The sequence below is a fragment of the Grammomys surdaster genome, unplaced genomic scaffold (assembly GCF_004785775.1).
Source record: "Grammomys surdaster isolate TR1022 unplaced genomic scaffold, NIH_TR_1.0 261, whole genome shotgun sequence".
Lineage (NCBI taxonomy): Eukaryota > Metazoa > Chordata > Mammalia > Rodentia > Muridae > Grammomys > Grammomys surdaster.
This window is the reverse complement of record NW_021604702.1, coordinates 2,933,421-2,954,000: the sequence shown is the minus strand read 5'-3', so window position 1 is coordinate 2,954,000 and position 20,580 is coordinate 2,933,421. Positions and strand designations below refer to the sequence as shown.

Below are 20,580 nucleotides of genomic sequence, written 5' to 3'. Positions count from 1 at the left end.
TGTTTCTTACGGATTTGGCCCTCTTGTAATTTGAGTGAATTCTTCTTTGTATGACTTTTTCACTAATTATTTCTACAGTGGCAGTTTGTGATGCCTTTCACCTTTGTAGTTCTACAGAATCTTTCTCTCTCTAACATATGCAGAGTATATAAGAAATATGAATAGAATGCTACATTGTCAGACTTACTGTTATTCCCATGAAAGTCATTCTGCCCCAACACTTGCCTTCTCTTTCTTGAAAGGGTCTTGCTATAGCTCAGGCTGGCTTTGAACTCGTTATCTTCATGATTCATGCTCTGAATGTGGGAATTCATTTGTGAGCTACTTATTCTCGGCGACTTTCTGTGCTCCTGTGCTCTTTACTTGAAAGGTCTTCTGCTAATTCAGACCAGTATCAGCTTCCTGCTTGTTTGCATTTCCTAGTTTGCTTTTGGTATTCTCTTTCGAAGCCCGTTTAGATCCTTCTGTCTTTCAGACTCCCTGGAGCTGAGGCTTTCATAATGTACTCCTTTCACTTTTCTGTACTCATTCCCAGGAATTCATGTATTCCATGAAACATAGACTTAGATAGGCTGATTAAATCACAGGAGGAAAGAAGTAGAAAAGAATGAATGGGTCTGTTTGATCCTCACAGTGCATTGTATGCACTTAGAATTTCTGACAGCATGTGCATAGTTTTCCCATTCAGCTCGTTTATAATATAATGAGGTATAATTTGTGACTTTAAAATCATACGTTAAGAAAACCAACCAACCAAACAACAAAAAACTCCATGGGCTATGGGCTTTGGAGTCATCCAGATTCAGTTGTAAGTTCAGACACTGTTTACTAATTTGTAAACAGCAGCTTTGACATCCAGGGTAAACTGAGGCTGGGTGTATTGTTGGTAATTAGTAAGTATACTTTTGGAAGTGAATAAATTTCCTTAAACTTTGTATCTCAAGATAATATTCTTCATAGTTTGTGCTACATTGGTGGTATGTTCATTGGCTATATTCTGGGTGCTTACAAATTCGAAATTCATTGATTCATAACAAATACTAAATATAATAGTACATATTAATATATATTTAATGGTACATCTTAATGTATACTAATAATTTTATTTTCTGCTCAACAAGCTATTCTCTCTCCAAAATGGTAGGAAATTATCTTACCACAGATAATTCATGAGACAGTTGGTTAGTAGACTAAATATGTTTTAAAATAAGTATTTGAAGATGAATTTGTTTGGGTCCACCTAATCTGTTTACATTTTGTTTCATTTTCAGTTTATCTAGCAATTATGATGCGCAGATGAAGAGCCTTTTGAGGATTGTGAGGATCTTTTGTCATGTTTTTCGGATCGGTCCCTCATCTCCCAGCAATGGAATCGATATGGGCTACAATGGGAATAAAACTCCAAGAAGCCAGGTGTTCAAGGTGAGAAATGCTGTTAGGAGGTAGACGTAAAGGAGAGACTGTAACACAGCACATGTTCACTAAAACCATGAGTAGGATGGAAATCTCCTTCATAACTTGTTACAGATCTTCTCTTTCAATTATGTCTAATGAACAAGATTTAGTTGGTAAGCTTTTCAAGTTTTTCTTACACGTAAATTAATCTTATTGGTGTTTTTAATGATAGAGATATTTAATATTAAAGTAATTGTACAGAATTACAGATTTGCTTATTTATTTTACATAGTATTAGATCTACGTGCAATGCAAGGATTTGACTTAAGTTAACCCTAGTTTACTTTTTACATTGAGACAGGATCTCATTAAGTTGGTCAGACTGACCTGTTCCTTGTTTGGTAGCTGAGGCAGGCCTTGAAGTTGCCATCATCCTGTCTTCCTAAGTAGCTGGGATTATAACTCTTAGCCACCAGGTCCAGCTCAAATGATAAATTTTTAATGTAAAATGTAAGCCATCATCTTAAAAATGTTTTACTAGAAGATAAAATGATCTAGTTTTGTTCATTTGTATTATGTATGTGCTATGCGTTTGTATCTGTGTTGTGTATTTTAGAAGGAAGACTACTCTTACTTAATAGTTCTATTAACAGTTCCTGGTATTATTTTAATGAAGAGTATTTGGGACTTTTGAAAAATATTTTGCATTACTTTAGCTGCCTTTCCTAACATGCATTATTGTTATTACGCATATCAAATTATATGTGTATGAACTAGCTATGCCTCTGTTGATATTAATTTTTTCGTTATATCTTTAATGTAAGGCCATGGTTTTGATCTTCAGCATAGCAAAAAATGAAGCAGTAACCACAAAGAAGCATGTCTGTGCACAGCACATGTTCTCCCTGGGGTCACAGTGTGAGCAGTTTATTTTGTATTATCTTTAAGGATAATAAGAGGTTTCTGTGTTTGAAAATTTACTTTTGAGGTTCACAGAGACATTTCTTGCAACAATCTTTAGGTTATCTGTCCAAGTAAGGAATATATTTTTTATATAGTATCACTTACTTGAAAAGATTTACTGTTTATAAAACTTGAATCTAAGTTAATGTTATATGCTAAATAATTCTGGTTATTATATATCTAAATATTTCTATCTTACATGAAACTTTTGACATACTTAACAGATAAATGGCTTTCAAGCATTTTGATGCTATATTAAAATTATTTGTGTATTATTATTGTGAGTGATGTGTGTATTTGAGTACAGGTTTGTGGAGTTGGTTGTCCTCTCTCTGCCTTTCTGTAGGTCATGGGTATTGAGCTCATGCAGCAAGCACTTTACCTGCTGAGCCATTATGCTGACCAACACTGTACTCTTGAATCTAAGAGTAGGTGTGATAGCCCCTTAGAAAGGCACCTATTTATCCGTGTTCTCCCCCCTACCCCCCTTTTTGGAATCAGTATAGGAAAGGTAATTTTCAGCTATATAATTTGTTTCTTTTTACTTCTATTTTTCACCTCTTGTGCCACCTTCTGGAAGAAGAAAACCAAGCATTTCTTGTTTCCTTAGTCCTGTTTTCCTTAGTTAGGATTGGCAGTTTACAACTCTTGTGGCATTTCCATCCAAGTGGTCAATCTGCTCTTTTGTCCATGCTTTTCTCAGTGAGGTTACTCCTCATGACGTCATATGATGTTCTTCTTAATGTATTTAATGTATTACTATGGCATGGTTTACTATGTTAGGACAGACTCCCTGGGTTTTACGTTCTAGTTAGCTGTAATGATAAGTAGAAAGTTATAGTAGGTATAGGCAGTGGTCATTGTTTCATTATTCTTGAAATTTGAATCTGTCTTGCTAATGTGCTCTGTGTAAACATATAACAGTTGGCTTAATGTAGTCTTCTATTTAATCAGCACAGGCTTCACTGTAGAAAAGTATGTCAGAGATACTGTCTACTCTCCCATTGTGTTGTTTCAGTGTCGAGTCTTAAATATAAGTTCTCACATATTCTAGGTGACATGTTTTTTTCTTTGTTTAATGAAATCCAGACTTTGTGTTTTGTCATATAGTTTTGGGTCTTCTTTTTATTTTTTTGCTGTATTGGAAATGAACTCAGAACCTCATTTATTCTAGGCAGGTGCTCTGTTATTAAGCTGTATTCTGGCCGTTTAATAGTTTTTAATTAAAAAGTATTTATACCATGTTCTGATCATGTTGTCCCCCAACTCCTCTAAGATCCCCCACCACCCTGCCCACCAAACTTTATGTTCATTATGTCTTGTCTTTCCCCTCCTTTCTTCCCTTTCTTCGTCTCTTTCTCAATCAAATGAAAATCAACAAATCAATGAGAAAAACATAATAAAACAAACAAAAAGTCACCCCCCCCAAAAAAAAACCCCAGAGAAACAAAAACAAAGATCCTTTTGTGTTGGCCAACTACTCCTGGGCACAGGGCCTGTCCAGTAATATAGTTGATACACCCAGTGCCATTCCAATGTTGAAAACTGATTCCCACTTCACAACAAATATCAGTTGTAAATCACTTCTTGGTTAGGGGTGGAACTCCATGTTCAGTTCCCCCTCTCAGTGAAAGGACCTTGCTGGCATATCCCTATGTAGGGCTTGTGTGTACTTGTGTCTGGAAGTTCATGTGAGTATCAATCCTGTTGTGTCTGAAAACATTGTTTCCTTAGGTCATCTATCACCATTGGCTTTTAAAGTATTCCTGCCTCCTCTTTTGGATAATTCCCTGAACCTTGATGGAGGGGTTTGTTGAAAACATCTGTCTTAGTTAGGTTTCCATTGCTGTGAACAGACACTATGACCAAGGCAACTCTTATCAGGGACATTTACTTAGGGCTGCCTTACAGATTTAGATTCAGTCCATTATCACCATGGTTGGAAGCATGGCAGCGTGCAGGCAGATATGGTGCTGGAGGAGCTGAGAGTTCTCCATCTTGATCTGAAGCCAGGAGAAGACTGGCATCTGCAGGCAGCAAGGAACATGAGCATAGGACCTCAAAGCCCACCCCACTGTGACACACTTCCTCCAACAAAGCCACAACATATTCCAACCACAACATCCAATTAAGACTGAGTGCTCCTAAGTCTCCTGCTCTATGCATTGTCCAGTTTGAGTCTGTGGGCTAATTCCCATCTGTTGGAAGAAGTTTTTTTCTGATGAGGGTTGAGCACAGCACCGAATCTATGGGTATTACCTTTTAATTAATTAATTTTTTAGCTTAATTTTTCCTTTTATTGAAAATAGATGGTTTTTCCTCATATAGTATATATGGATTGTGGTTTCTACTTCATTTACTTCTAGCTCCTCTCAACCTCCCCTTCCCCTTCCATTGAGGTCCACCCTCTTTTGTCTCTTACTAGAAAATTGGTTGATTTCTATGGGACAGTAATGAAGTAAAACTAAAACTAACATATCAGGATAGGACAAGGCAAAGAGACAAAATGAAACAAGCCCAAGAAAGGTACAAGAAACAGAGCCCCCTTGTTTGTTCTTGCATTCAGGAATCCCCATACTAGCACTAAACTGAAAGTCCTAATGTATCCGCAATGGACTTGGTGCAGATGCATGCAGACCCTCATGCGGCCTCAGTCTCTGAGTTCACATGACCTTTGTTCACCTCGATTTAGAGGGTCTTGTTTTCTTCCCTTATTCCATCCCTTCCAGCACTTAACACTCTTTCTGCCTCTTTTTGCTGATCCCTGAGGGGAAGGGTTTGATGGATGCATCCTGTTTAAGGGCTGAGTGATCTAAGATCTCTCATTGTTTGCATAATATCTGCCCGTGGGTTTCTAGACTTTCTCTAAATACTGCAGGAGGACACTTTTCTGATAATAGTTGAGCAAGGCACTGTTCTGTGAGTAAAGGAGAATTTCTTCAGGAGTCACTTATTGCTATGTTTTTCTTTTCTTATTTTTGTTACATTTTCTTTTTTTAAGGCTAGTATTATTTAGTTTTACCCCAGATCCCTGGGCTATTTAGTCTCAGGTTCTTGGTCACTCAAGCAGTTTTCGGTGTGGGTTCCAGATTGTGGAGCGAGTCTTAAGTCAGATCAGTTGGTTACTCCCACGAGCTTTGTGCCGTCATTGCTGTAGCATTCTTTCAGGCAGGTCACTATAATAGATGAGAGGATTTGCATCTCAGTTGATGTGAATATTTGTCTTTTTGGTTGTGTGAAGAGTACCTTTCTGTACCACTTAGGTGTGGCAGGTGCCTGTCTATGTAGGTACCAGCTCACCTTTTCCATGTTTTGTAGGTGTTGTCTTCATCAATGAGGCCTTTCTGTCAGTATGTGGAGAGCGACCTATAGTTTTAGCACCAGCCTGGTTTGTTCAAGGGGTGGGGGTGGAATCCTACGGGACCTCTTTGGCTACCAACTCAGTTAGATGTGTCTCATTCTCAGTATTGGAATTTTCATTTGGTGACAAGAGATGGCTAGTTGGGGCTTTGACTCCCCCGTGACTTGGCAGTCTTATTTACATCTCTATCATACATGCGTGTATTTTAGGAAGATCCTACTGTGTTAGGTTTCTGTAATAGTCCTCAAATGTCACTTGTGTTTAGCTGTCTCCTTATTCCCTCCCTCATCCCCCATTCCTTCTCCCTTTTACTCTGCCTTCCTCTACCATTCTCCGCCTCCCTTCATCCTTCCATAACTATTTATTCTAGTTCCCTTTCCTAGGGAGATATATCTGTTCTTGGCCCTGGGGTCTCTTACTGTATGCTTGCCCTCTGTGCCTGTATGGATTGTAGCTTGGTTATTATTGGCTTAACAGCCAGCATCCACACTTGATCTCGGTTACTTCACTGAGGATAATAGGTTTTAGTTTCATCTGTTTACCTGCGAATTTTATGGCTTTTTAAACACTGACTGAATGTAAATTATACTATTGTGTAAACGTACCATATTTTCTTTATCCATTCATCTGATGTTTACAGTTTCTGGACTAGAACAGCAAATGAAATGGTCGGGCAAGTGTCTCTGTGGTAGGATGAAACATTTCTTTTGGGTGCATGCCCAAGATCTTGAGGTAGATCTATTTCCATTGATCTCTGTAGTGGCTGTGCCAGTTTGCACTCCCATCAGCAATGGATGAGTTCCCTTGTTCCACATCCTCACTAGCAGAGCTGTCAATTGGTTTATTGATCTAAGCCATTCTGACTGCCGTAAGATGAAATATCAAAAGTAGTTTTGTTTTGCATTTTCCAAGTGACTAAGGATGTTGAACATTTCCTTAAGTGTTTTTCAGCCATTTGAGTTTCCTCCTTTTAGAATTTTCTGTTTAGATCTGTACCCTGTTTTTTAAATTGAGTTATTTGTTTTCTTGATGTCTAGTTTTTTGGCTTCTCTTTATTTTGGATATTAGCTCTCTGTTACATGTGTAGTTGGTGTAAAAAAACAAAACAAAACAAAACAAAACAAAACCTTTCCCCATTCTGTAAACTGCTGCTTTGTTCATATGGTCATGTCCTTTTCTGTGCAGAAGGTTTTCAGTTTTGTGAGGTTCTATTTATTGTATTTATTGTTGATCTTACTGCTTGTGCTAATAGTGTTGGCAGATAGTCTTCATCTGCCAATGAGTTGAAGGCTATTCCCACTGCTTCTTATTATATCAGGCTCAGTGCATTTTGCTTTATGTTGAGGTTTGTGATCCATTTGAAGTTGAGTTTTGTGCAGGGTAATAGATAGGGATCTGTTTGGATACTTATAAATGTAGCCAGCCAGTTTGACCAGTGCCACTTGGTGAAGATACTATCTTTTTTTCCAATGTGTATTTCTGGCGCGAGTGTGCTCTGTGTGTGTGTGTGTGTGTTTCCCTCCCTCCCTCCCTCCCTTCCTTCCTTCCTTTCTTCCATGCAAAGAATTAGGTGTCCTTACATGTGTGGATTTTTCATCTGGGTCATCAGTTCAGTTCCATTGATGAAAGTGTATTTGTCTTTGTGTCGGTACGATGCCATTTTTATTACTATAGCTCTGTAGTACAACTTACAAATTAGGGATGGTGATAGTTCTTTTATTATTCAGGATTGTTTAAGCTATCCTAGGTTTTTTGTTTTGTTTTGTTTTGTTTTTCCATATTAAGTTGAAAATTGTCCTTTCAAGATTCTTGAAGAATTTATTGGAGTTTTGGTGGTGATCATATTGAGTCTGTAAGTTTGCATTTAGTAGGATGGTCATTTTATGATCCATGAGCTTGTCTTCCCATCTCCTAATATCTTCTTACTTCAGTGACTTGATGCTTTTAGTTAGACTGTTCTTTGACTTGTGATTACAGATATCCCAAGTCTTTTCCTGTTATTTGAAGCTTTTGTGAAAGTGTTGATTCCCTGATTTCTTTCTCAAACTCTTTGCCATTTGTATATAGGAGTTGTGAGTTAATTTTGTATTCAGCTATTTTGCTGAGTGTTTATCAGCTGTAGGAGTTTTCTGGTGGAATTTTTTGGGTTATTTATGTTTACTATTTATTATCTTTGAATAAATATACTTTGATTTTTTTTTCTTTTCAATTTGTATCCCTTTGATTTCCTTCAGTTGTCTTACTGTTCTAGCTGAGACGTCAAGTACTGTTGTGAATAGGTATGGAGAGAGTGGACAACCATGTCTTGTTCCTGGTTTTATGGAAACTGCTTTGAGTTTCTCTGCATTTAAGTTGATGTGGCTATGAGCTTGCTGTAAACTGCCTTTATCATGTTTAGATATGTCCCTGTATCCCTAATCTCTCCAGGACTTTTATAATGAAAGAGTGTTGGATTTTGTTGAAGGCCTTTTCTGCATCTAACGAGATGATCATGTGGTTTTTGTTTTTCTGTTTGTTTAAATGGTGGATTACATTTCTCTATTTATATATGTTGAACTGTCCAAGTCTCTGGGAAGACGACTTGATCATAGTGGGTGATGTTTCTGTATACTCTTGGATTTGATTTGCAAGTATTTTACAAGTTGACTAAAAAATAAAATGCTACAGAAATAAAGTATTAATGGTTAAAGTTTCTGTTAATCTCTTTCTGTCTAGCTTTTAAAATTGTATATGGCATATTTGAATGGTGGGAAACCATCTAACTTCCTGTATGTAAAGATAAATTAGAGACTGTTGCTATGCATTCATGTGAAGTTCATTGTGGGGTGATCAGTTGTAAACTCCTGGACTGTTTGCTGTAATGTTGGACTGGAAAGACAGTTTCCGTTTTCCCTTTACCACATTCTAAGGTAGCAGTTGATTCCTACTTGCCATCTCATTAACTCTCTCCTATAGCCTGTCACTTGATTGGTAGGATTACCTAATGGGCCTTCTATTAGAGTTGAGTGTGTTTATAGGCCGTTTGGTTTTAGTGGGTGAGATAGTCTAACATCCTGTTATTAGAGGTTTCTGATTTATTTGAGAAGTCCTTTAAGTTAATCCTAACACTTCATTCACCACTCTCTCAGTGTTAAGAGATTTTTCTCTAGTGTCTAGCAGCTTTGCAGTATTTGAAGGAATATTGTTTTTGTTATTGGACCAGTGAGCATAATGCATGGTGTTATATCCTTTTTTTCCTAATTGTGACTTTTTTTTTTCTTTTTTTTGGTCATGGTCTGGTTGAGAACAGAATTTCAAAGTACTACTTGAACTTAAGTTGGATTTCCTGTCTCATGTTGATTTCATTTCAGAATATCTTGAGATTTTAAGAATATTTTCCAGTAAGCCTAGGGTTATGTATGTCACACACACACACACACACACACTCACACACACACACACACACACACACACACGCATCTTAGACTATAACTTAAGATTGTTTTTGAATCATTTGTGATTATGTTATAATACTATTGCTGTGTGTAGAAAAATGTAAGTTTGTGACCATGATGGCTCAGTGTATGAAATGAAGCAGTTATTTTGGTACTATCAAGGAACCTGCTTAACATATTTCCTGTTATTGATTCCTTTTTCTTCTTAATTCTTTTATATGTATGGATATTTTGCTTACATGTATGTCTGTGTACCACACACCTGCCTGGTATGCAAGGAATTCAGAAAAGGATATTGGATTCCTGGGACATGTGTGGACATATGTGTGAGTCATCATGTGGGTGCTAGGAATCGGACCTGAGTCCAGAAGTCCTCTTAGTGTTACTGAGCCGTGCTAGGAATCGGACCTGAATCCTGAAGTCCTACTTAGTCCTACTTAGTCCTACTTAGTCCTACTTAGTTACTGAGCTGCGCACCCCCTAGCTCACCTTTTTTAGTAGCAGTTGGTATATGTACTTTGCATCCAATATATTTTGTTATCCATAAATAAATGTTGCAAGCACCATGATTATGACATGCAATAGTTGATTTAATTTTTTTTTTATGCTCAGAATCAAGCCTGGAGCCCTGGCACCTACTAGATAAGTGGTATATCACAGAGCCTCACCTTCAGCCCTGGCACCTACTAGACAAGTGGTATATCACAGAGCCTCCCTTTCAGCCGTAGTACTTTACTTCTGATTTTCATCTTATTCTTTTTTCCCTGTGGCTAGTTATTATCGTTAGAGCTTGGTATTTCTACAATGCTCCCTTCTGTGACCAACAAATGACTTCTCTTATTACATACTCAGGGAGGTAATTCTCTAGGTAAAGTCTTACCCAGTTTGGAATTTGGCTTTGTTGAATATATGTCTTAAGAAAATAGGGTAATACAAATGGGGAAAAACAAAACAACAAAAAAGAAAGAAAAGCACCAAATGATTTTCTTTTTCCTCCAGTTTCTTTTAATTCTTTCCCATAATACTTTATTTCAATCTGTAGCTTTTCAATAGTTGTGTCATGATTATTTTTACTCAGAGGCCAGTTACTCTTCTGTTTCATGCAGACAGATGCCTTAATTCGCTGAGCCATCTCACTGTCCTGCCAAGTCTCTAGTTTGATAATTTCGTCATTATACTTCTTGTCTTAAAAATTACTGGTTATTGGTGCTAGAGAGATGACTCAGCAGTTAAAAGCACTTGTGCTTCTAGAAGATTCCAGTTCAGTTCCCAGCACCCACCCACATGGTTGCTCACAGTCATCTGTAACTCCATGCCTGGGGCTCTGTTGGCCTCCACTCTCTTCATTGGACACTGTACACACATACGCAGCTATGGATATAGATAAAACACCCACACAATAAAATAAAAAGGTAATTCTAAAAATTATTAATTGTTAGAGATGAATTGTAAGTATATTTTAATATATACACATCGACATTATGCCCCAGTTTATAATTTCATATTATAAGTTATAAAAAAACAAGGTATGAATGCTTTTAAAGAACCACTGTGCACTAAACAGTTTGCTCAGATTTTTAGCTATTTTCAGGTTTTTAAATAAAAAATACTTTTGGTTGAAAATTGTTGACATCATGATAGTAAATGTTAGGGGATTATAAAAGCAATAAGTGGTTTAAAAGTACTTGCTTAAAAATGGACTATTGCTTAAAATTTTTTGTTAGATTGTATTTTTTTAATAAATTATAGAAATAATCCACACATACTTTTTAAATAAATGAATACTTTTTTTTTTTAACATTTGTATACTTCCATTACCTTTAAGCTTTACTAAGACTTGGGAAGATAAAAATGTTTTGAATAAATTTCTTATACTCTACATCTGTGAGTGAGGTTTTAGTTTTGTCTTTTTCTTTAAAAAAATAATAAATGTACTTTAAGAATATTGTTTTAAAAGCCCGTTTATTTTCTTTTTAGCCTTTGGAATTGCTTTGGCACTCACTGGATGAATGGTTAGTTTTAATAGCCACAGAATTAATGAAAAACAAAGAAGACTCAACGGATATCACTTCTATTTTACTGAAACAAAAAGGCCAGGATCAAGAGGCCACTTCTATTTCAGCATTTGAGCCCCCAGGACCTGGGAGCAATGAAAGCCTGTCCACTGGTCCAGGGGAGTCCGAACCAGATGTGCTTGCAGGGAGGCAGGAAGCCAGTGCGGACTGTCAGGATGTCATCTCTGTGACAGCCAACCGGCTTAGTGCTGTCATTCAAGCCTTTTACATGTGCTGTTCCTGTCAGATGCCGCCAGGGTAAGAAAGGTCGACTTAGTATGATTTGTCTTTGGTGAATGAAGAGAAGCTGCAATATTTTTATAATTTCAGAAAAGACACATCATTTTTTAAAGTTTTTTATAAAGGTTCCAGTCACATTTGTCTTAGGGTACTCATTGTACTAATACAAACCTGGTAAAAATATTTACATTTTGTAAAAGTATGTACATTTATTTTTATGTAAATTGGTGACTGCTACTTCCTAAAGAGCTGTACTAAGTTACATAATTTTAGTAGTCACTTGTTTATCATTTGTTAATAACACGTTACAGGTATTATGATGTCATTGTACAGACTGCCCTAGTTGATAAGGAGAATGGATAGTTCTTCCTTTCGGTCTAGAAGCCAGTTCTACTTATGTACTGGGTTTGCATACTGTATCACCAACTTTGTATATTCTGATTGCTTTCCCCTCCCCCCAGAATGACTTCGCCTCGTTTCATTGAATTTGTCTGCAAGCATGATGAAGTGTTAAAATGTTTTGTGAATAGGTAAGGCTTTGTGGGTAAGGTGAGGAATATGGTAAGGCTTGGACTGTCTTGGCAGCCTTTTCTCTATTTATACATTTTCATTTAAACAGATAAAATTAATTCTGTTATTATTCAAAAAAATATTTTGTCATTAACAAAAGTATAGCAGGTAGAGATTAATGTTTTTCTTCTACTTCAGCATTGGATATCTGAATATGCATTTCACTCAATGATAATTATTGTTCACTTTATCTTTCTTTTAGAAATCCCAAAATTATATTTGACCATTTTCACTTTCTTCTTGAATGTCCTGAATTGATGTCAAGATTCATGCATATCATAAAAGCACAGGTACAGACTTTATTCATCATTACAGGAAAAAGATACAGGGAAATGAAATATTCTTTTAAATTATTATTTGTAATTTTTAAAATTTTAATATTTTGTCATTTAAAAAATACTATATTTTAATGTTTGTGCATATGGGTATTTTGTCTGCCCGTATGTCTGTGTACCATGTGCATGGCTAGTGTCTTGTGAAGGCCAGAAGAGGGTATCGGATCCCCTAAACTGGAGTTATAGACTGCCACGTTTGTGCTGGGAACCCTAGTCCTCTTAACCTCTGAGCCATTTCTCCAGACCTCCGAAATGAATTTTTAGATTTTGAATTTTGTTTGGTAATTTTACTTTAAAATTACTGCATGAAAGATGCAACTCCATGATAGTTTAGCATGAGAAATTTTCTTTTTCTAGGAATGCATATTGCATGCCTACTATGTACAAAGGAATGTACAGGGATAACAGAGTACATTGCCACATTTTTAAGTTAGGTTAATTAGTTCTGTAAGGTCTTTGAGGAAAGGATTTTTCTTCCCAAATACATTTACGAAATAACACCTAAGCCTTTTAGGAATTAATTTATTTATTTATTACTTTATTTTATGCATATGAGTACACCACCATTGCTCTCTTCACACACACCAGAAGAGGGCACCAGATTCCATTACAGATGGTTGTGGACCACCATGTGGTTGCTGGGAATTGAACTCAGGACCTCTGGAAGAGCAGTTGGTGTTCTCAACCACTGAGCCATCTCTCCAGCCCGCCATTTAGGAATTTATAAAACACATCAGTAGTATGTTAAAGGACTGTTAAAAACCCTTTTGCAAAAATAGTGATTTAACATGACAGTTCTCCAAATGTTCTTGATTGGACAGCCTTTTTTCTACTAGGCGTGTACCTGTTTTTTCCACTTGTCTGTGTTTCATGAAATATGCGAGAGAAAGCTCGTTTTGCTCTGTATTAGTTATGTGATATGGTCACATTTTAAAACAGCTTTGAACCTTGTTTGTTTTTTTTTTAATAAATTAAAACGTATGTGAGACAGGTTCTCAGGCCGGCCAGCCTCACCTCAAATTCACTGTCTCTCCTCCTGAGTGCTCAATTAAGGCATGTTTCACCACACCTGATTTACCTGGTGTAGGGGATTAAACCAAGTTGTTGTGCAGCCTAAAACCAGGCACTGCCATTGAGCTGCATTCCCATGGGATCTTGATTTTGTCACCTAAAGTCCGGAGACCATCTAGGAATCAGAAAGTCTAAAGACTACAGTGTATTCTTGGTATGTGGTAGTAGTTTTGGAGCTAGAAATACTTTTGTCTTAAAAGAAGATCTTTTAAAAAAGTATTTATTTTTTATGAGTGTTTTTACCTGCTTGTATGTGTGTATACCACATGAATATAGTGTACATGGAGGCCAAAAGAGGGCATTGGATTCTCTGGAACTTGAATTACAGACAATTGTTAGCCACCACATGGGGACTGGGACTAGAACACCCAGTCATCTTAATCAGTGAGCTATTTCTTCAGACCGTCAAAGAGATTGCAACCAAATCCAACAGGGAAGATAAATAAATCTGTCTATAAGTTAGTCACTATCGTATTACTAGGTTCTTTTAAGAGAAGAGATTTCTTTGGGTGTTATAGTGAAAAGAGATTTCAAAAAGGAAGTAGATTTTAAAGTGACTCTGAAAGGCTTGAAAGACTTGTGATTTTTTTAATTTGAGTGAAAGAGAAGATGAGTGTCATAGCCATTGTGAGGATGGGAGCATGAGAATAGGAAAGTGTTTAACACTGGTGCCTGCGGCAGAATTGTGTGTAGGTGAGAAGATACAGTTCTAAAAGCTAGGTTTGCATCAGATGCTATTGAGTTTGATTGACAGATCGAAGAGTCTTACTTGTTTGCTAGGGTGTTAAGGAGTGACTTTGCTTCAGGAAAACGATATACTTCTGCCTATGTTTTGAAAAAAAGAAAGAGTAGCAAGCAAAAGTATCTGTAAGATCAAAACATAGATGCATAATATCAGAGCAGCTAAGGGGTGTGCTTCTGTATTTCAGCTTTCTGAGTGGCTGAACTTCCACATATAATTCACAAAAATTCTGATTTCTTTTTTAATTCATTCATTCACTTTATATCCTGACCACAGCACCATCTTCTTCCAGTGCCCCACCTCACGTAGCTCTTCCCCATATCTCCATCCCCTTCTTTTGTGAGGCAAGGGAGACCTTCCCCCAACCCCCAATCCCCGGGTATCAACCCACCATGACACATCAAATCACTTTGATACCAGGTACATCTCCCAGTGAGGCGAGGCAGTGTGGCCCAGTTAAGGGAACAGAATCCACAGGCAGGCAGTAGATTCAGGGACAGCTCATGCTTCATTTGTATAGCCCATGTTTGCTAAAAAGACTGATTTTAAAAGCTCTTCCTAATAGTATTTGTACAGAAATATAAAATCTCTCCCCTCTTAAACCACTGGTCACCAGAAAACGACAAAATCGAAGAAGTTGGCAGTCCCTCAGTAAAGGAAGTTAGTGTATTATTGTTACTTTCCTATTGGTGCAAGAAAATACCCTGACAGGAAGCAACTTAAGAAAGGAAGTATCTTTGTTAGGTTTACTGTTACTGTGATAAAACACTACGGCCACATTTACTTTGTTTTCCCTCTTTCCAACCTCAGCCAGACCCCATCCCAGCTTCCTGTATGATCTTTCTGTGTACTGTACTCTTTGATTACCATGTTTACCATGGTTCCTTTGACCAAGTGACCATAGTAGTGGGGATCTGGCACATTCCAGGCTCTTGACCTCTTAACCAAATAATTGAAAATAAGGACTTGTCCAAATTTACAAAAATGACAAGTTGCCTTTATTAGAAGGAAATGATAGTACAATTATAAATGGTTACACTGTCAAGATTGACTGTGGACCCATGAGTTCAGAGTGTTTAGGAGTCACATTGTTGTTAGGGTCTTCCTCTTGTGGAGCTTGGTTGCTCAGGACTCATGGGCAGATTTCTGTTTGATTAATACTTTAGAACATATAATCGTTTTTTTCTGTTTCACATGTCCCTTCCCATAATGTATCTGACTTTAATCATATGCATGTCTAATTATACATAGGCGTAAGATAGTAAATAGGCGATTCTCCTGAAAACTTTACTTGAGGAAACAGTTACTGCTCATGGACTTAAAACCAGTTCAGACCAGATCTGTCCTCGTAGTCTTTGTACTGGATATATTAGAAGTGCACCTGAATACAGGAATCTGTACTGTTGTTCAGAGATGGAAGTGCATAGAGCTCAATACTGCTGGGGATTGGAGGTGCTTCTGAGGTCTCTTGGTATATTGTTTTGAGATAGGGGTGTGTGTGTGTGTGTGTGTGTGTTTGTGTGTGTGTGTACTGTGTGCAAATGAAGAGGCTGTCAAGTGTGGTTTTAGAAGGAGTAGCTGTACACAGGCAGAACAAAATAGGGTTCTAGACTGAAGTATCACCTATACCTGATTATCTCAGTTCTTGTATCTTTATGTGGATCTCAATATCCTTAATTATGTGCTCAGGGACTTCCACAGTCAGTCCTCCTTCAACATGGTAGGGCTACATCTCCAGTTATGCCAGTATCTTTGCAGTGTCTTCCAAAGGGACCCAGTTCGACCTTCTGTGCTTTTCTCCTTGTCTCCCTTAAGTTGATTTGCCTGTTTTCCTGCCTCCTGAGAAAGTTCTACTCAACTTAAAGTCATGGTTCACACTGTGGCCCAATGAAGCCTTTCTTCCCATCCTTTGCATAGTTTCTTAATCTTTAGTGAGTTTGATTGTCACTGTTGAGAATTTGGCATTCTATACATAGTATATTTTTCTATATTACCTCAAATTTTTAACTATGTAAAGCAATTTTCATCTGAATTTCTACTATTCTTATATACTCAGTAACCTGCAGTATTTGCATATATCTTTAATATTAATTTCTAAACAATCATAAAAATTTGAGTTTGCTTTCCCTTGCAGATGAGTAAAATATAGAGCTTTGCTCCACTTTTTAAGAGTTCTTAGTTTTCTATTTTTAAGGTGAAGGAAAGGAAAGCTAAAGGATAACATTTTGTCTATCTATTGTCTAAATTCCTAAACAATAAGAATGAACTATGCATGAAAGAATAGTTTAAAAATATTTTATTTTTAGTACTGTGTATACATGAGTATATGTGTGTTGTTATGTGCTTATGGGTACAGGTGTGCATGTGGGTAGATGTGCATGTGGGTACAGGTGTACATGTGGGTACAGGTGTGCATGTGAGTACAGGTGCCTATGAAGCCAAAAGAGGACACTGAATCCCCTGGAGCCGGAGTGCAGGTGTTTTTGAGCTGTCTGATGAGTGTGCTGGGACCTGGCTCAGTTCCTCTGCAGGAACTGTGTTCTTCACTACTGAGTTTTTCAAGCTCAAAGCTTACTTTTTGAAAAATTAAATGATATAGTCAGTATAAATTTTCTGGGTATGAGAATGTATTCATATAAATACTAGATTTAAAAGAAATTTAGAATATTTTGTTACATATCTGATATTAAATTTTTTGACATAATTTGTCAGTTTTTGTTGATAACAGGAATTATAAATACATTAAAGTATTTTCATTAAGATCTCTTTTCTGCAAATGTTTATTGAAAAGTTAGAACATTAATGGTTGTGGTTTAAATACTGATATCATTTTTACTGTCATTTTTTTTGGGTAGCCATTTAAAGATCGCTGTGAATGGTTCTATGAACATTTGCACTCAGGACAGCCAGACTCAGACATGGTACACAGACCAGTGAATGAAAACGATATCCTCCTGGTTCACAGAGGTATGTGTAACAAAGACACTGATAGATGAATAAGCCACAAAGTGTTGTTATTTTAAGTTTCAATATATTAAAATTAACCAGTACTACATATTTAGATTCTATTTTTAGGAGTAGCTGTGAAATTGTATCCAAAGCAAACTGTGCAAAGCTAAAGCAAGGGATTGCTGTACGATTTCATGGAGAAGAAGGCATGGTGGGTATATAAAATATAACACACTATAGAAGTTAAATATTTACCTGATAAATGAAGTAATTATCATTTAAATTTTGTTATTATTTAAGATAAAAGCACTAAATACAATATATTTCTGTTGCTAAATTTTATTTTCTTGAATTCAGGGTCAAGGTGTTGTGCGTGAGTGGTTTGATATTCTGTCTAATGAGATAGTCAATCCTGATTATGCACTGTTCACCCAGTCAGCTGATGGTAAGTTATGTCGTCTAGAGCTTTTCTGTGTCTGTCATAGTCCTCAAACTATCAGGAAACTTTGTTTCCTTTAATAGCCCTGATTTCTAGGTGGGTGTTCCCCTGCCTCAGAAGAGAAAGCTGAAGTCAGAGTTTGCCGCTCACTTACGTAGCTTTCTTCTAGTCAGTCTGTTTCCAAATGCTTGTCTCAGGGCCTGAAAGGTTCTCTTGAGAACCTTAGAATCTGTTTACTTTAAGGATTATTTGCTTCTGCCTTTGACTGCCTTGCTGTATTATTATTATTTTTAGATAACATTTTCTTTTATAAAATGGTAGTAGATGGATTTCAAATACATTTTTATTTGGAAACAGAATTTTGCTAAACCTATTTGCATTTCTGTCGTAAAATCTATCATGAAAATCAAAGTCTATTAATTGTTGTGTTACATCTTACTGGCCTTATTTTTAGTTCTTTTAAGAGATCAAAATCGAAGAACTGAGAAGCATGTACTTAACTATATAATATGATGAACCCTTGTGGAAACGGTTCTTGCAACCTATGTAAAGATATGATCTGATACTGTAAACTAAATACTAGTAGTTATGGCTCATTTTGGGAGGTGTATTTGAGAATTATCTAACTTAATAACACATATTTGAAGTGAAGATTGGGTTGAAAATACTATTTCCCCAGTGTTTGAAAGAAGAGATTACCTTACTAATTATAACTTCTGACTGCTGCAAGCAAAGAGGGGCACATGTCTGTTTAAGGAGAAGAGTGAAGGGAGCCACCCGGAGGGAAGCACAGGCTGTGGGCGTGCAACTGGGCAGCAGTGTGTCTGGCACACCTGCAGTGATTAAAGTTACTCGATGATGGGAGGCTGCCTGTTTCAACCCTGGGACCTTTGATCGTTTGCTGTGAGGTGAATTTGCTGTTTGTGATTTTTATGACTAGCTTAATAAAACACCAATCTTAATTACATAGACCTATTTTTTTTTTTAAAGCTAGATTCAGTGTATTATAGTCTTGCTTCTTTTCTTTATAGTTCCGTACTGTGAGTCAGTTTAGTTGCATATGTGGAGTCCTTAGGAGTACTTCCTAATGGTGTTTGTGGACTCATACAGACTAGGGTGTTGATTTGTTATTTCTGTAGTTCATGTGAGTCTTAGCAGTGGTGGGCAGGGGCGTTCATAGTAATAGTAACTTAAAACGCAGTGAAATATTCCCTGTTAGAGGTTTGATTGTCATGAAGGGATTAAATTTAGGATTTAAGAATTTGTGATGTGGGGAATGTTAGATAAACCTAATATTTATAGTATTGTAAAATTATTTTCTTGTCCGATTAAAATCAATACACAAAAAGTTTGGCTTTTGCAATGATGGCAGGTGTGGCTCTGGACTTTTCTTTCTATGAATATTGGGCCAGGAACTTAACCTTTCTGAGCTTCAGATTTCTCACTTAGTAATGATGATAATCTGTGATTTAGAATAAGAATTTAGTTAGCTGATACATGAACACAGCTCAGCCCCTGGCGGGTGGAAAATATGCAGTAAATTTTAGATACTCTTACTTATGTTTTTGAAATATTTTCTTATGCAGTAGGATTTCCCTCCTGAAATAATGTGTATTATTTCTTGAAAACATTTGAATAAACCTTTTTTACTTTAAAAATAATGTTTTCAATTTTTTTATATTTTAAAAATTATTTTTAATTATGTGTATGTGTGAGAGTATGTGTGTGGGTGTGTTCATGCAAGTGGAGATGATTATAGAGGCCAGAGGCATTGGATTCCCCAGGAGCTGGAGTTACAGGCAGTTGTGAGCTACCAGACATGAGTGTGGAAACTGAACTCTGATCTTCTGGAAAATACATAAAATCTTCTGGAAAGCAGGAAGTGCACCTTACCACTGAGTTAAACGGTTTTTAATACTAAAACTTAAGCTGTCAGGGTTAACATAAACTTTTATTATTTTAAGTAGTTTTCAAGTTACTTTGCTGAAAGTTTTTGCCTATGTACTATTTTTAGTTGTTTTTTTTTATCTATTCTTTCTAAGAACTAGCTTTCTCAGAAACTTAGTAAATAGTGAAGGAATATGCAGAACTGGGAGAAGAAAGTAGAGTCACCAGAATCTGCCAGTTCATCTATAACCAAAGTATTGTCACATAAATTGGTAAAAGAATGGTTATTCTCAGACTAACTTTTCGAATTACGGTTATGTTTATCTTTGAAGTCTTTCTTTGGCTGTCAACGTCTCCTCTTGCCTTGCAATAGGAAATCATTATGAGAGGCAATTCAGAGTGACTGGTGTGTTTCACATGTCTAAATCATTCAATCACAAACAGGTTTCCAAATCAGTTACTTCGCACCTAAGTAAACAGCAGTTTAATTCTTTGGTGCTATTTCATTAATTTTATCAGTTTGTCTTTGTTTAAGTCTTGTTTCTAAAATAGTAGTGTAAAGCACGAACTCAGTGTGTATTTTACCTGATGAATGAATGAATTTGTAATTCACATTAATGGCCAGAAAAAGGGGAGTTAAAGCCAAGGTGTGGCTTTAGCTTTCACAATTTTGCTAGGTTTTTTGGAAGTCAGTGTGTCTTTCTTCTCTCTTCCCCCCTTCCCTCTCTTCCTCCTCTTCGTCTTCCTCTTCCTCCTCCTCCTCCTCCTTTTCTTCTTCTGCACCTTTGAATCCATTAAAGAATCACCTTAAGAATCACCTTTGAAGCCGTTTGAAAGTAGGTCGTTTGTTAGCATTAAATACTCTTCCTATGCTATGTTGTCATCACTAATTCCGAAACCGTCCCATCAGCCTGAGTAGAAACTCTGTACCTTTGATTTAGCTTCCTCTATTACTAATTTACTGTGATTCTATTCTAAATTTGCCTGTTTCATATGGTTCATAAAGACGGATTCATACTATTATATAGTTTTAAGTGACCATACGGTTGGTATTTTTACTTTCACATCATTAGTAGTTGTTTAAACTTCATTATTTGTCTTTTGAAAGAATAAGACAAGCTTTAGGTGGGCAGATTTTCC

General features: G+C 36.6%; 1 protein-coding gene across 3 annotated transcripts in view; it reads left to right on the top strand.

The window, feature by feature from the left end:
* Positions 1–20,580, top strand: part of Hace1 (HECT domain and ankyrin repeat containing E3 ubiquitin protein ligase 1) — a 106,201-nt gene that overhangs the window by 57,310 nt on the left and 28,311 nt on the right. For all 3 annotated transcript variants that reach the window (XM_028775807.1, XM_028775808.1, XM_028775809.1), the window contains 7 exons: positions 1,272–1,422; positions 11,131–11,465; positions 11,909–11,977; positions 12,220–12,307; positions 17,021–17,132; positions 17,228–17,325; positions 17,472–17,559. In XM_028775807.1, the coding sequence (XP_028631640.1) occupies positions 1,272–1,422; positions 11,131–11,465; positions 11,909–11,977; positions 12,220–12,307; positions 17,021–17,132; positions 17,228–17,325; positions 17,472–17,559 (941 nt within the window). The remainder of the gene's footprint in view (positions 1–1,271; positions 1,423–11,130; positions 11,466–11,908; positions 11,978–12,219; positions 12,308–17,020; positions 17,133–17,227; positions 17,326–17,471; positions 17,560–20,580) is intronic.